This window comes from Brassica oleracea, chromosome C2 (genome assembly GCF_000695525.1).
Source record: "Brassica oleracea var. oleracea cultivar TO1000 chromosome C2, BOL, whole genome shotgun sequence".
Taxonomy (NCBI): Eukaryota; Viridiplantae; Streptophyta; class Magnoliopsida; order Brassicales; family Brassicaceae; genus Brassica; species Brassica oleracea.
Window position 1 is genome coordinate 48,810,518 of NC_027749.1, and position 16,049 is coordinate 48,826,566.

At 36.2% G+C, this 16,049-nt stretch overlaps 4 protein-coding genes across 4 annotated transcripts; all 4 read right to left on the reverse strand.

Annotated features, from left to right (window-relative positions):
- Positions 1-1,871: 1,871 nt before the first annotated feature.
- On the reverse strand, positions 1,872-2,417 carry LOC106324483. The gene has a single exon (XM_013762446.1). The coding sequence runs from the start codon at positions 2,415-2,417 to the stop codon at positions 1,872-1,874; it is 546 nt and encodes a 181-aa protein (XP_013617900.1).
- A 999-nt stretch (positions 2,418-3,416) lies between these two features.
- Positions 3,417-3,947, reverse strand: LOC106324485. Its single transcript, XM_013762447.1, has one exon. The coding sequence runs from the start codon at positions 3,945-3,947 to the stop codon at positions 3,417-3,419; it is 531 nt and encodes a 176-aa protein (XP_013617901.1).
- Positions 3,948-5,764: 1,817 nt separating this feature from the next.
- On the reverse strand, positions 5,765-9,091 carry LOC106324486 (U-box domain-containing protein 51). Its single transcript, XM_013762448.1, has 7 exons — positions 8,917-9,091; positions 8,646-8,719; positions 8,233-8,573; positions 7,695-7,971; positions 7,504-7,605; positions 6,714-7,142; positions 5,765-6,481 (listed from the first exon to the last, which is right to left on the reverse strand). Exons 1-7 carry the CDS (start codon positions 9,089-9,091, stop codon positions 5,765-5,767), a joined length of 2,115 nt encoding a protein of 704 aa, XP_013617902.1.
- A 1,338-nt stretch (positions 9,092-10,429) lies between these two features.
- Positions 10,430-11,761, reverse strand: LOC106325918 (probable WRKY transcription factor 50). The gene is made up of 3 exons (XM_013763967.1): positions 11,378-11,761; positions 10,969-11,107; positions 10,430-10,717 (listed from the first exon to the last, which is right to left on the reverse strand). Exons 1-3 carry the CDS (start codon positions 11,622-11,624, stop codon positions 10,594-10,596), a joined length of 510 nt encoding a protein of 169 aa, XP_013619421.1. The 5' UTR covers positions 11,625-11,761; the 3' UTR covers positions 10,430-10,593.
- Between the last annotated feature and the right edge of the window lie 4,288 nt (positions 11,762-16,049).

Below are 16,049 nucleotides of genomic sequence, written 5' to 3' on the forward strand. Positions count from 1 at the left end.
TTGATAGAGACGAAGGGAGTAGGTCGGAAAGAAGGAATTTCGAACACAATTGTCTGCCCAATGCTGAACTCAACTAACTACACGGTATGGGCAAAGAGAATGAAGGTGCTCTTGCGTGTTCATAAAGTTTGGGAATCTATCGATCCTGGAACCGAAGATGAAGAGAAGAAGGATGTCGCAATAGCTTTGTTATTTCAATCTCTACCTGAAAGTCTGGTCTTACAAACAGGAGAAGATGACTCACCAAAAGATATCTGGGAAGCTATTAAAACCAGAAATCTTGGAGCTGAACGTGTAAGAACAGCTCGTCTACAAACCCTGTTGAATGAGTTTGATCGGCTGAGGATGAACGACTCGGATACTATTGATACCTTCTCCACCAAGATAACTGAGCTTACTTCTAAAGCAGCTACCTTAGGACAAAGTATCGAGGAATCTAAAGTAGTAAAGAAGTTTCTTGATAGCTTGCCATTGAAATATATTCACATAACAGCTTCGCTTGAGCAACTGCTAGATTTGAATACAGTTTCATACGAAGATATCATTGGTAGACTCAAGGCTTTTGAGGAACGAGTAAAACTTAAAGAAGCTCAAGAATCTCAAGATCCTCAAGGGAATCTGTTGCTCTCAAGTTCTAATGATACGAGAGGACGAGGGAGAGGTCAGAATCAGAGTCGTGGTCGTGGAGGCAGAGGAAGGGGCCGTGGTAGAAACAACTCGCAGGAGAGAAACAAAGAAAAACGAGATTACTCTCAGATTGTTTGCTACAACTGCAAGAATAAAGGTCATTTTGCTTCTGTATGTCCTGAAAAGAAACAGGATGATCAAGAGTTGAATGTTGCAGAGACGGAGAAAGCTGATATCACGCTGCTTATGCATGAGATTGTCTTTCTCAATGAAGTGAAGATTACTTCTCGTGAAAGGCATGAAGAAGATTTCTGGTACTTAGACAATGGTGCCAGACAATGGAGGCAAACATCACGACACTGCTACGAACTTCATACTGATCAACAACATCAAATTGTTTATTAGCTCCAAGCTTTCTGGAGGGTAATTACAAATGATGGTTCATCTATTGAAGGATTTTATTTTATCCTTCATTTAAGTAAAAAAAAGGCCTTCGTAAAGTCTAAAAGATAAGCTGGTCTACATAAATTTAGAGAGAAAAAGACAAAAATAGCACTAAATCAAGTTTTTGTTTCCAAACTAGCATTCAAGGTCAAAAGTCACAAAAATAGCACTTAATGTTTTATCAAAAGTCACAAACTTAGGGTTTAGAGTTAAAGGGTGGGGTTTAGGATTTAGGGTTTAGGGTTTAGAGTTGAGAAATGAGGTTTGGGGAATAAGATTTCAAATTTTGAAAAATAAAAAATTAAAATTTTCAAAGGATAAACTTAGAAAGATGCTATTTTGGTCATTTTAGTTTTTGAGTGCTATTTTTGTGATATAAACTTAGAAATGTGCTATTTTGGACATTTGCCCTAATTTATAAGTAATTTGCGTAATAATTTGTATTTGATAATCCAAAAAAAAATAGTACCGCAAGGTAAGTAATAGCAAGCTAACTAATTAGAGGCTGTCAAGTAGATGAAACATTCTCATTGGCTTCCAGATTTTAAAAACTATTATACATAGGTACATGGCTTTCAAATTTTCTTATTATTTTATTAAGGTTAATTAAAAATGTTTATAACTCAATAAATCTTAGAACTGTCCATGATAGAGGGGGCCTCAATAAGCAGAAGAAGAAAGATTTGAAATGCAAACCACATTTAAATAACTCAATCACAGCGTTCATCAAAAGCCTTCTTTTCATTACCAATCAGTCTAGTACACCTGAAACCCTAGTGATACATATTCGGCCACCAAAATCAATGTGAACCCCCGCGCCTACGTTGGCTTCCCTGGGCCACACGGTCGCTGCGTCGTGGCCAAGGTTTCCACTTAGCTTCAAGGTATCTCCTCGGTATCAGCCGTGGATACCTCTCCTCAAAATCCCATTCCTTACCATCAAAAATTATCCCTTCAGGTGTAACCTCATGAACTGCACATGCCTTTTTATCATTACACATCTCGGCATCTATCGCGGTCATACGAATATCTACGTCCGCTGTACCGCGCACGGACCTGAAATGGCAGCGGTGAATCTCCTCCTCTAGCTTCTGGCCACCTTCCAAGAGTACATGGAGGGTATGGCCCAATGGTGGCTTCTTGGCTCGTCTCCATCCGTATTCAAGGCCACTGTTTAAAGCTTGACAGAAGTAAACGATCTCTGGACGTTTCAAGCCTTGCATTTCATTACGTACGTTTAGCTCCGTTGTGACAAAATGTGACCTCCCAGCGTAGGAGAATGTGATGAAGTGCACCACAAGGAACCAAGCTAGGGTTCTTATAAACCTATCAATGTTAAACGTCATTTTTTTTCCTTCTTGTGATAATTTGTCTCGTGTTCTTGGCCTTGGGATGTTCTTCATGCTTAGCTTTTAAAAATGTGTTTCAAAACTGAAATCTGTTGCAACGTCCATATAATTATATTTTGTTAATTGTTATTTCTTATGTGGACAGCTTTGATATGAACAATAAAAACGGCATAAATAATTAGTCCATAAGAAAGATGAATAACGGAATCGGTATGTAAATTTTAACCTTTTTAGTTGGAAAACTGTGTTCAAGCTGCGAGATTGTTTCAGTAGTCATGAAAGATCCAAATTAGTCTCTACATAATTTTGTAATTAACAGTGTGCTTATATTTATCTTGATTTTTGGCCAGTCAATATTTTTTTTTTAAATACATTTTTTCAAACGATTATTTTGCTTAAATAATTTTAGGCCACTCATTTAAAAGAATTCTTGGCTTTAAGATATTTAGAACATCGCTATTGAGGTTTCATAAGTTGGATAGAAAAAAAAAAGGAATTTATATTAAAATTTAGTTATTGATTTTGGTATAGCTTTTTAAGTTAGTATTTGAGTTACTCTTAAATTAAATACTAATATTTTTGTGTTTGTATTTTAAGTGATTCAGTTTGACAATACTCCTAATGATGATGCTACAAAACCAGCATTTGGGATGAAAGACTATAGTTTTGAGTTCTCTTCTAACGATTTCAATCATCAAAAAAATTGTTGAATCTTAATTCAAGAATTGTTCGAGGACAAGGCTATCCGCAATGACGTATATTCATCTTAAAAACCATATGCAACATTTCAAAAGTGTTTTTTTTTGTAGATGTTTTGTGCAGTTCGGTATCAAGAACACGATTTTTCAAAACTATATACGTAGAAAATCATACCAAATGCTCTGGATATCGTTTTCAACTTCTGATTTTTTTCTCAAATCTAAATACATTTTTTCATGGGAGAACCAACAAAAAAAGATACATGTATACACACACGTTCATCAAATATCAAACGAATCACTTGTTGATCATTTTGGGCAACTTAGGTTGAGTGTGGCGATGAGGCCAAGGAGTCCAAGGAAAAAGCTCATTTGTATCTTTCATCAAAAGACCTTCACGCCTTATCGCTAAAACACATCTATAACCAGGACATCGACTTCCAAGCGCAGGAGTTATCTCAATATCAAGATTAACATAACCCAAACTAGACCGGAAATGGCACCGGTTAACAACCCTTGCGTTCGGGTTAACACAGTAAAAGAAGAACTTGGCGAAAAAGACGTCTCCTGGAAGAGATCTAGTCCAGTGTTTCCGACCAATGCTGCACTGGAACCCTGCTTTTGGTTTCTTGATCCCTTTCAGCTCGTTGATAGCTTCGAAGATCACGTTGGTTCCGTCTTTGAGTTCGAAGTCTGAGCTGTAGTATTCGCTGGGATGAACCGCTTCGTAATCAGCGTAGTGGTTTATCAGAGGGTCCTCAACGTGGCTGGTGGCTTGTATCACAAGGCACAGACATAATAGGGCTCCAAAAATCAGTTTGTTTCCCATTTCTCTTTTGCTTTTAGGGGTTTTTTTTTGTAAACTGTCTTTATTTTTTGAGGGTTCATCTCATTTTTTCCTTATATACAAAAACTGATTATTTAGAGACCGTTATATGCTCAAAATAGAAGGATGTTGTTGTAACATTCTTTATTTATCATATGTTTGTTCAGTTGGTTGATAAATAACTTTCTTAACCATAACTGTTGCTAATCCGGAGTCTTATGTTATATTCTCTCCGTATCAAAAATACAAGTTTTAGAGTTCTTAAACAAATTAATAAAAATATTAATTTTGGTTAGAAAATGCATTATTTTTGTGATTAACGATTTTCTATAGTTTTAACAACTAGAAATTCAAATAAAAACAATTATTTTTAAAAAGTTTACAATTTACCATTATTCATTGAAAATGTACAAAATATATATCTTTTAAACAAATAATTTTTTTAAAAGATGGATTTTTTTATAACAGAGGAGGGAGTACATTTCATCAAGTCTCATCCCACAAACATACAAGCCAACGCACATTGAAACCTTAGAATTGACATAAATGGCATCTTACTAATCAACAAAACAGAGGAGTGTACATGTGCAAACATCCAAGGCCTGATCCTCCTCTCTCAGGTCACCGTGAACCAAGCCACCATCATGAAGCTTAGCGATGGCCTCCCAAATCTTAGCAGACCGTTCCTCGACAGCTCCATTGGCCCTAAACTCAAGGAAAACGTCTTCAACGGAGACTCCTTCAATGTACTCTAGTGTCAAAGAGTGAAACAGAGGATCCACAGCGTACAGGAGAGACTACAAACACGGAGCTTTATTGCCTTGTCATACACCTAGCTTCCTACATTCAAGAACGTGATAAGCACGTGAACAGATTCAAGTTCAAGAAAAAAATGTGATTTGCGATGAAACCAACAGCATTCTACATACCTCTGGTTCCACTTGTCTCTGTCCTACTAATTCAATTGTTTTATTTAAATTAAAATTAAATTAGTCAATTTAACAATTATTATTTTGTTTTTAAGAACCTCCTTTTTAGAAACTAATCGATAATGTTGCTCTAAGTCTTTCATTTGAAAAACTCAGAACAAAGTGAGAGATTCAAAATAAATTTTTCACTTTAACAATTAAAATTTTTCCTTTTGTTTAAAATGTAATTACAAAATTAACTTATACTAATAGTATATTTTTGAGATACCATTGTTAAGAATTGATAACAATTAATCTCTATCGACTTCTTCTTAATGTTGTCACTGTGTTTCATGAGATCTACCCATTTACTTTTAAGATACATATTTGATGTTAGTTCTATATATCATAATCTCAGCAGGTCCTTTTAAAATTCATATAATGCATTTATATCTCTCACTAATAAACAAACTCATATTGTTTAAAATTCTACGTGGACATCCTTAAGAACATCCATAGTCTCAACTTTTATTAGTGTAAAATAAAACACACATAGCTGTGATCATATTACAGAGCTGGCCTTGTAACTGTACCATTTAGTAAGAAGAGGGTTGTATCGGTTTAAATTTATAGTATGTGTGGTCTCTTGTTTCTTGCAATATTATGGATGTTCTATGGGATCATAACTTCACACTATTACATGTCTCCACTTAAAAATAAACCTGAACGTCAACATGATATTGGTATGATGTAAAAACAAAAAGATAAACTCCACGAGGAATATGAGAGACACTTGGTTCGAAATCTAACATAAGCCATTATATTTAATTTAACATTAAATTTATAAAAAAAAAAAAACATCTCAAATCATATGTTTGAATGTACAAAGATCTTTGTCATCATATCCATACGTTAGCTTTCATCAGCACGAGTTAAACCAGCATCGTTACCTAAGTTCTTTAATCGAATAAGTAGTGGGACAACATCCTTCCCAAGATCCGGTCTATCTCTTTTTCTAAGCTCAGCGCATCTCAACGACATAGCTGCAAAAGCTTGAGCCTCTTGTAGAGGCCAATCGGGCACGGTCGGATCAAGCATGTCCTTTAAAGTTCCTCTACTGATTGCCCTCGAGACATGGTGAGCCAGTCCCATGGGAGGCCTTGCGGTAATGATCTGGAGCAGCATTATCCCCAACGAGTATATGTCTGACTTTGTGGTTAACATTCCTGTCTGTTGGTACTCAGGGTCTATGTAACAGAATGTTCCTGCCGCAGATGTCATATGGTATTGCGTGACGTTATTAGCTACTGACGCAGGGACTAGCCGTGCTAAACCAACGTCGCTGATCTTGCTCACGTAGTTTTTGTCTAAGAGTATGTTGGCCGGTTTGAGGTCACGGTGAACAAGAGGTTCTGGTTTAGCTTGATGGAGGAATGATAAGGCAGTAGCAATCTCTGCCGCTATTTCGAAACGTTTCCTCCAAGAAAGCGGTTTAGAGTTTCCTCTCCGAATGAGTATGTCCTCTAAGCTCCCATTTTCCATCAACTCATAAACCAAGCATCCATATTCTGGACATGCACCAAGGAGAAGGACCATGTGAGGATGCCTTATGCTACTTAGAACTTCAACCTGTAACATGAGAGTATACAAAATCATGAGACTAAAGCCATCTCCATTGGAGGTTTCTTAACATCTCTACCAAAAGTTATAATATTTTAATAAGATAATTTTTTAAAAATATTTCCACTAAAATATTACTATTATTTATAGCAAGAGAATTTTGTTGAAAGATAATCAATGCGGATGCCCTAAACTAAGAAAATAATATTGGATAACAAAAATATAAAAATAGAAACCCTACCTCTTGTTGAAATTGTTTTTTTCCTTGAGCAGCATCTGGTCTCAATACTTTAATGGCAACAGGAGTGTGGTCAAGTTCGCCTTTGTACACAGGTCCATAACCTCCTTCTCCAATTTTTCTGTGATTTGCAAAGTTCTCTGTGGCTTCTTCGATCTCTTCTATGGAATATCTTCTGTAACGAACATCGTTATGTGCTAAAGCATTCATTGCACGGTCTTTATCCTCTGATTCATTTCTTGCTTTTATCTCTGCTTGCTTTCTTCTTTGTCCTTCTAGCTCTGCCATTCTCTGAGCTTTCTCAGCTGCCTCTAAGGCCGTTCTGCACTTTGCCTTCTCCATTTCTGCCACTGCTAATGCTGCTTCTTCAGATAGCTTGGCTTTCTCGAATTTAAGAGCTTCTTCTATTTTCCATTGGTTTAGCTCGTTTGCCTAGAAAAAAAACCACAAATATTATATGCAACAATACACTTTTCTATTTCTTTTTAATAGAGAAGTTTCAGAAAAAGAAAAAAATGTTTCAAATTAGATTACGTTCTCAATTTTCAATATTAAAAATATTAACATTTTTTATTATATCTCTTTATATTTAGTAGTTTATATTTTATTTGGTTGAATTGTGATTCAGTGGATAGTTAATTATGTTTTTGGTCAGAAAAATATACAAAACTATTTAAAAAAAATTATGTGCATAAACCAAAACTTCAAGTAATAAGAAACACAGGAAATATCATGTTTTATTATATTTTAGATATAATTTTAGTCAAAACAACTTAGAAAACTAATGGAGTACCTTTCTTTTTGCTGTAAGTGCTTCTTTACAAGCTGAGCTATACATATCCATAGTTTGCTTTAGTTCAAGCTTCAGCCTTCTCATTTCAGCTTCAATATCTTTCTGTGAATAGAGTAAGAACCAAGGACTTAAGAGAAATTATACTTTTAATTCTTAAAACTTAGAAAGAAGATCATTAAAAAAAAGAGTACGGTTGTTTGAGCATTAGACTCGTCTGAAGAACATGATGCGCCATATACATCTGAATTATGAGAAGATATATCAATGGAGCCCCTCATACCACCTTCAGATTCATCAGAAAAGGAACTTTGTATCGTGGGATTCCTTTGAAACGCAACTTGGGTAAAGGCATTGTTGAAATCCATCGACCCATTTATAGGGGCTTTGTGCCTTTCTTGCGTGGGGTTGTTGGGGGTACGATTGTGTGGGTATATCTCTGTAGGTTTTCTCCTTGCACTACGTTGGCCACTAAAATATATTAAAAAACGTACGTGTTAGATGATATTATGGGTCCATAAGGTCCAACTCTCAATGCCGTTTGTTTTAGCATGAGCAAGTGATTAGGAATAAAATGGCTAAGCACATCAAATATATGTTTAATAAGAACAATCGTATTGAGAATCTCTCACCAAAAATATATATATTTCATTAGAAAATTTTTCAAAAGCTTAAGAGATTCATATCAAAGTCTCTCAAATGATAGAAGAAACGAAAGATTGGTTTACTTACGTAGGCACAGGATCTTGCTCGCTATCCGATAAAGACTGGATTAGAAATCCAGACGAGGGTACACGAGGAGGTGCAAGTGTGTTGGTGATAGGTCTTTGAGCTGGTCGAGAAGACTGAACTTTTCCTTTGGATATTACGTAGACCGAACAAAAATCAGGTATCGATTTCATTATGGCACCTTGCACGTCGTGGTGTTTACTAAACATAAGAGACCTAGCAAATGTGTATGTGCTCTTGGCGGATGCTCCCAATACAAGATTGTTAACCAGGTTGCTATTAACATACTCCAAGATTGCTTTCGCCACGTCCGAATCGTCTATAACAGCCTCCGACATGGAAATCTACTAAGAGTAACGTTAAAAACATATTCGTTTCATGCATGAGAAAACGACATGAAAGAAAGGTTATATTACCCCTTTGCGTGCACAATATCCTCGATATGGAATGAAAAGCTGGTTTAGGTCATCACTTGCTCCATTCCCTCCATCTACAGTTTACAAAAAAAAAAAAAAAAAATCTTTGATTACATGATGAAAATGCAGGGCTAGTTTTGGCTAAAGTCGGATGAAACATTCTGCTTAACCCAATTTTTTCAAGATTTATTATTTATAAGTTGCATGCCTCCCAAATTATGTCCTCTAATTCTCAGACCAGACCCTGTAAAAATAAAGGTAAGATACTTACAATTTGAACTTTTGAGACGAACATGAAGAAGAATGATGAGTGGGTTGTGAATGGTATTGGCTAGATGGTCGACGGCCCAACGAACCGCGTAATGGCTATGCTTCTCTTTGTCAATGGCAATCACTGTTGAGTTTACCGGAGAATGGCTATCGTCTGACGAGTACGGTGGAGCCATCGTCGGTAGAGTGCAACTCAAGGCAGAAGAATTATTCTCAAGGTCAAGAGAAGAGAAATGCTTCTTGCTTGTGGTCTAAGTTTCTCCTCTCAAATTCAACGATTGGTGTTATACGAATAAACCATTATCCTAAAACTTAGCTGATTAAAGGATCAAGTTTCTATCAACCACTGATTTGTAACACCTTTTCTTTCGGTAAAAACGAAAAAGGTATTTTTAGATACGTATTGTTAATATATTCTCGAAACTACTACTTTACATTATAAAGAGTTCGTTCTATTTTCAACAAATAGTATAAATTCTCCTAAAATATATTTGTAACAACATCATAGCACTAGTTTCCAGCAGTCAACGTTTCAACGTACATAAAAATGCATGTTAATGAATACAATAATGCTTATTTTATAATATAATCGATTACACAATTATTATTTGTTTATTTTAATTTATATCTCTTATAAGTATTGTAATTTTTTTATTAATGATTTCATTATGATTGGTTCTTACTTAGATTAAAAACATGCATTATATTGAAAAAGTAAAGGTTTCCTGTAACCAACTTCGTGCTATCCCTGAACTGTAAAACATAAAATGCATGACATTTTACACAAACGCAGAAGAGAAAAACAACACACAGTTTCCTAGCTTAGCTTTCATAATTCATGCCTTCATTTTCTATCTTCCTCCATGGTCACTGTCCTGCATCACCATTCACCGACAAACAACACACCAAATGAGATGAAGAATCTCTACAGGCAAAACCGAGCATTGAATTTTACTCGATCTCTTTTTTATTAAAGAATGTTAAATTTATTCAAATAAAAAAAAAACTTTTTTACAACATGTGTAACTCTGTTTTTTGAGTTTTGTTTAAGTATGAAGTGAAAACAAACAAACTTTAACCCATCACCACTCCCTGGTACCAAACCAGGTCGTTAGTGCTGTTGTAAACCATCGACTCCTACTGGTTTACTAGCTTTGATGTCTAAATTTCATTTTATAGACGTTTTACAGCATTGCTCGGTTTGAGATGTTATGACTTGAACCAAAGAGTGTCCTCTAATGATAGAGATGGTTTATCGGCAGATTCAGAGGGAGAGCCGTAAGTAGAGCTCTCTACTTGAAAAGTAACCATTGTGTTCATAAGGAGTTGGTATAGTAATTTTCTGCTTATATTTGCATTGATATTTCAAGATTGCTAACTTATAAAATGGTATGACGGTCTCTGGATTATATTACCACTGATTCTCACTTGTAACAAAATAAGATGCTATAGAAGTACTACTGATTCATAATAAATCTCTCAAAATTTGTGAATCTGTCAACCAGTTTACATTAAATACAAAGAACTTAGAAGCAGTATAAATATAATAAACATTGTAAAGTCTCAAGAACAGATTCATAAGAGCACATACCATGATTTGACCAAAAAAAAAAGAGCACATACCATGAATAGCATTGGTTATAGTAAAACCAAAAAATTTATAAAATCCTTAGGAGCCTTAGTACATGCTTGAGTGATTGTGGGAGCCCTCATAAGTTGTTATAACAAAGCTTGGATCATCTTTATCTCTTTCAACCCTTTTCTTCACTGGACAGGCATCAGCTGCACATTTGTAGTAGTTTCTGCAAAAATCATTACAATTAGAGTCTCAAGAACATAGTTGATATTCAGGTCAGGTCATAAGGGCGGATCCCAATGTCTGAACTAGCTCAACTCTAACAGGCATGTCATGTTTTTTTCTTTTGGTTTCTCAAATTTGGTATGCTTCTTTAGAACTAAGAGATCTTTCTGTGTGTTTCTTGGTCATAAGAGTATGAAATGATTTCAGATTTGAAAAGAATTAATGTTGAGAAAATGTTGTTCTTGTTCCTACCTGGGATGTGGGCTGTTCTTCACCATCTTCTTGCCATACTTTCTCCACTTGAAACCGTCGTCAAGCACTTCAACATCAGACCTTGTCTTGAATGCAACTCTCTCTTTAACTTTCTTCTTTTCTTTCTTTACTTGAGTTTCTTGAATAAGGAAAAAAAACAGATTCAGCTTAGAATATGACCTGTAAACTCCATTTTGATTCATCTAAAGAGTCTTAGGTTCATGTCCTAGTGTCTAAGATCAGCATAGACTACAATCAGAGACATGTTTCAAGGGAGTGTGTTGTATATGTACTGTGTAGACAGATCTTTAGATCACAACCAAAGATTCATATGAATCATGATTCCATTTTCATTCAAGATGAACCTTTCTTTCTTATATGGTTTCCACAGAACGAAAGAGAAACTTACCGGCAGAAGCAGAGGCAACAGAAGCTTTAGTACTTGGAGATGTGGGCTGAATGAAACTGCTAGAGGAACCGGAGAAGAAAACAGCATCAACATTGGTCTGATAACCATAAGAATGATTCATCCCGGAAACAGCAGAGACAAGATCATCGTCCATCCATTCATCTGTCAAGTATAGATCCGGAAGTCCCAACCCTGAGTGAGTATCATCGCTGAAACTTCTCGCCAAGTTTGTCTCTTCATCATTCATAACTCAAAAACACTACTATGTATTCATATAAAAAGAATGTTTCAAGAAATCTTTTTTTTTTGGAATATGAAGACTTAACTTTAGAAAGGAAGCTTCAAGGTAAGCGTTAATAAAATATATAATCTGTAGAAACGTGTACTTTGTGGGTACAAATTTCATAAGGAAGCTTACATAAGAAAGATGATGCTGCTTCAAAACATGTTTGGTCTTACAAAGACTTGTGGTTGACTTGTGTCTTGGTCCACAACTACTTTTTTTTTTGGCAAGTCTTTTCATTAAGTCTCTTGGTGCAAGGAACTTAAGGCTTAAGTTACGTTCCCACAAAGTAACATCATCATCACTGAGAATAACACTAATGCATTCTATGGATTAGAGACTGTTGAATTTTCTAATCAAGAGGACTTTGTTAATCTTCCTACTTCATAGACCCTAGTAAGTAGTATAACTTTTGCAGTAGTCACAGGATCATAATTTTTTCTGAGTTTAGTAAAAAGAAAATGTTATAAGAGGTGAAAAGGCTTAACTATACATATCAAGTATCTTGTAAATTGTAAGTTTGTAACCATTCAGATTGCACTATTATACTATTTGGATAAAGAGTTATACGTACGAGATATCTATCTCTAGATTGTATTATTTTTTTTTAACGATTGTATTTCAAAATGTTCTTACAACACTGAGCCCAAACCGCCTAGTAATAAAAATTGAGAAAATGACTATGGCAGCACTAAAAAAATTTTTGTCACAAATATAGCCTCTAAAAATAAAAAAGACCAAAATAGCACTTAATGTTTTATCAAAAGAGATAATTATATACTTATATTCCAATGGTAAATTAATTTAGACATTAGGGTTTAGAGTTAAGGGGTGGGGTTTAGGATTTAGGATTTAGGGTTTAGGGTTTAGGGTTTAAAGTTTAGGGTTTAGGGTTTAGAGTTGGGGAGTGGGGTTTATGATTTAGGGTTTAGGGTTTATAGTTAAAGGATGGGGTTTAGGATTTAGGGTTTAGGATTTAGGGTTTAGGGTTTAGAGTTTAGGGTTTAGGGTTTAGAGTTGGGGAGCGGGGTTTTGGGATAAGATTTCAAATTTTGATTAAAAAAAAAAATTAAATTTTTCGAAAGCTAAAATGTTATTTTGGTCATTTTAGTTTTTGAGAGCTATTTTTGTGACATAAATTTAGAAATGTGCTATTTTGGATTGCCCATAAAAATTTAAATAGGAAAAACGCCAATATGCATCTCTAGATTGTTAGACCTAACAAAAACGGTTGTGGTTATAAAATATCTGAATCAGATGAATACTGAAAATTACAAAAAAAATGATGAATTATTTTATTCACTAACTTTCCCCTGTTTAAAAGAATAACATGACTTGATCTTATTTCCATTTATTTAATAGAGCCTAACATAAATTAGATACATATATACAATTTTTGATCAGAGAAAAAGATATATAAATTCCGATGCTCCAAAAATTGGTTTAGGTAAAGCTTAATTAAATTAGTTAGTAGGCTAATCTAATCATAACCGAAAAAATTTTCTTAAAATCCGATATAAGTTGATTAAGTTGGTCTAAATTGGTCTAAACCAATTTAAAATTGTTTTGAATCGATATAAACTAGTCTAAATCAGTTAATTCAATTAACATCAAAACAAATTATGACTAATATAATTATATCATCTTCAATATCATTTTTTATAAATAAATGATCTTTTCTCTTTCTAATTTTTAATTATTGTTAATGCATCTAATTTTAAAATATTTTATTATTAAGCGCAAAATTTTAAATAGAGAAATTAGGGGCTGCACCAACAAACTATTATGTAATTAACGGATTACCAAATCGCACTGTTTGGAGACGGTGCGAAATTGCTTATGACCTTCATACCCCTATAGGAGTGTAACGTAAAGATCACTGTTCAGTAGCCGAAATCTGATAGGGACATTGCGAAATCTTTTACGTGGATTCGAAAAATCTTATATTTCCTGTTCAAAAATTTGCTAAGATCCTCGTGTCAGAGAAACAGTTATTTTCTCAATCTAATACACAGAGTAGGCTTGTATCTCTCCATATCTCTTTCCGAAAAGCACAAATCTCAATTGCAAATCAAAAACCCTAAAAAATTCCAGATAGTTACATAATCGTTTGAATGGAGGAGAGATCGGGAGCTCCGCCGTGTGATATACCAAAGAGAATATTCAAGGCTGGTGAAGAACCAACTGGTGTTAGGGTGACCCCGTACCACAAACCGTGTGGTACCAGACAAATTCTAAACGCTCTGGAGCCCGAAGAAATAGAGAAAATACAGGCATCTCCTTTCGGGAAAATCGTAGAGCTTGCTGATAAGCCATCCTTCTCTGGTCGATTTGGTCGCTATATCATTTCAAGACAGTTGAAGGTTGCAAAGAAACATGAGGTGTGGTTCGTGTTCGCCGGAAAACCAATTAGGTTCTCTCTTCGAGAGTTTGCTATAGTTACAGGGCTCAACTCTGGAAAATTCAGGAAACGGTCCAAGAAAAGAGGGGCCAACCGGAACATAACAGAGAAACCATACTGGGGAGAACTATTTGGGACTCTGAAAGAGGTTCCAGTGTCGTCAGTCATCCGTATGCTGAAGAAGAAAACAGTGACTGGGACGGAGTTGCGTCTGAAATATGCGTATCTCGCTTTGCTGCCGTCTGTGATACTACCGACGACCCATGCTCCTAGGATCTCCCACGATTATGCGGAGATGATAAAAGATCTTGATAAGTTTTTTGCCTATCCATGGGGGAGGGTATCGTTTGATATGATGATGAGTAGTATAAAAGAAAGGAAGGAAGTTTCCCTCTCGCAAAACACCATTGCATTGAAAGGATTTGTGCTCTCATTACAGTTAGTAATGATAGAAGCCGTACCTGCACTTACTGAGGTGGTTCAAGACGGGAGCTCATCTGGTTCGGAAGATGATGTTGGGGAAGAGGAAGACATGATAGATGATGAAAACGCGGAGAAGAAAAGTATCAGCCCTGGACATGCGCGTGATATAGATGCTGCTGGGAAGGTATGTATTTGATTTAAAATTGGTTTAACCTCGAAAATTGCACCCCCTGCATCGGTAACTAAACATGTTTGTTTGTATTGAAAATCACTACGGCCAGGCCATTGTGCGTTCGATAATCTCGAGTGGGGTATTAGGAGTAAACGAGGACCTAGAGTTTCAGTGGTCCGACGATGAAGAGGATGCATCAGTAGATAATTTGTTGAATCTGATTGAGCAGGGTTATCAATTTACCCATTCAAGCTTCACGGGAGGTGTAACCAAATTGGACGTTATTAGGCTGCGTGAAGAGACTAAAGCCGAATCCTTGAACAGGAAAACTAGTAAAAGAAAGCATAGCTCTTGTTCCACAATACCTGATGGTATTGATATAGAAGTTGTTGCTGCTGTGGTGAAGGATAGTGTTAAGGACGACTTCAGTCGCGTCAACAGTCAGCTTGTCACATTACGTGAATCAACCCGTTCGTTGGAAACCCAAGTCCTCTCTGACCTCAAGGAAATGCTGAGTAAGGTAGAAGAGTGCAGTGAGAACATCGCATTGTTGAGCCAAGCTTCAGCGAGACACCCTTTTTTTGGAGCTGAAGGATCCCATGCAGGAGCAACCCCAACACCATGTACTGCGAATGCTGCGACACAGACGGATATTGATTTTTCCACCCTCGTTGGAAAAACAGTTCGACCTATTAACCATTTAACCTCTCATCAAGTTGATGTAAGTATTAAGTTGGATGCTTATTTATCTGAATAGCCGTGTATTATCTGTATTGCATATGTAACGCAAATACAAGCCGGATTTTTTGTCCAGGGGTTTGCACAAAGAGACGACAGTGACGTTCATCGGGCCGTGTGTTCGTCTGTAGATATCGCTGAGACAACCAAAATAGTTAGTTTAATTCACTAAAATATTGATATCAATGTGAAATTCATTCGTCATAAAAGATAGTGACATGACTTTTGTTCTAGGTTGGGAATAGAAGAGAAGGTTTTGTCGCCGCAGCAGGCCTATCACCCCATTGTGGATCCGGGGAAGAGCACATTGAGAAGATCATTGGGGATGTTGTGTCTGACTCGGTATGCATTTCTTACTTAACACATATATTCCCAAATTGCTAAACCGACGAACAGCAACTGTAACTAAATGTCGTCTAAATATTGATCAGAGTCTGGACTCGGCGTTGTTGTTTCCAAAGCCGAGTTTCTCTTTAGGATTAACACAGGAGGAGCGCGGGGTTTTAGACAAAGTCGTCAATGCATGTATTGGTGGCAGTGACGAGGGCGGTGCAGGCGATGGAAGTGATGACATTCAGGTTCAGCCGGAGGAGGTTGGTTTGGGTTGTAGGAAGAGTAAACGTCAGAAACCCCCCCCCCCCCCCCCCCCCCCCCC

What these genes read in the sequence shown, in the direction of transcription:
- LOC106324483 (XM_013762446.1), bottom strand. Translation starts at nt 2,417, where the DNA reads ATGACGTTTAACATTGATAGGTTTATAAGAACCCTAGCTTGGTTCCTT.
- LOC106324485 (XM_013762447.1), bottom strand. Translation starts at nt 3,947, where the DNA reads ATGGGAAACAAACTGATTTTTGGAGCCCTATTATGTCTGTGCCTTGTG.
- LOC106324486 (XM_013762448.1), bottom strand. Translation starts at nt 9,091, where the DNA reads ATGGCTCCACCGTACTCGTCAGACGATAGCCATTCTCCGGTAAACTCA. An exon ending in GAGCAAGATCCTGTGCCTAC is followed by an intron (nt 7,972 to 8,232) that starts GTAAGTAAACCA and finishes AATATATTTTAG; the next exon opens with TGGCCAACGTAGTGCAAGGA. An exon ending in AGTCTAATGCTCAAACAACC is followed by an intron (nt 7,606 to 7,694) that starts GTACTCTTTTTT and finishes CTCTATTCACAG; the next exon opens with AAAGATATTGAAGCTGAAAT.
- LOC106325918 (XM_013763967.1), bottom strand. Translation starts at nt 11,624, where the DNA reads ATGAATGATGAAGAGACAAACTTGGCGAGAAGTTTCAGCGATGATACT. An exon ending in TGTTGCCTCTGCTTCTGCCG is followed by an intron (nt 11,108 to 11,377) that starts GTAAGTTTCTCT and finishes TCCTTATTCAAG; the next exon opens with AAACTCAAGTAAAGAAAGAA. An exon ending in AAGAACAGCCCACATCCCAG is followed by an intron (nt 10,718 to 10,968) that starts GTAGGAACAAGA and finishes TGATTTTTGCAG; the next exon opens with AAACTACTACAAATGTGCAG.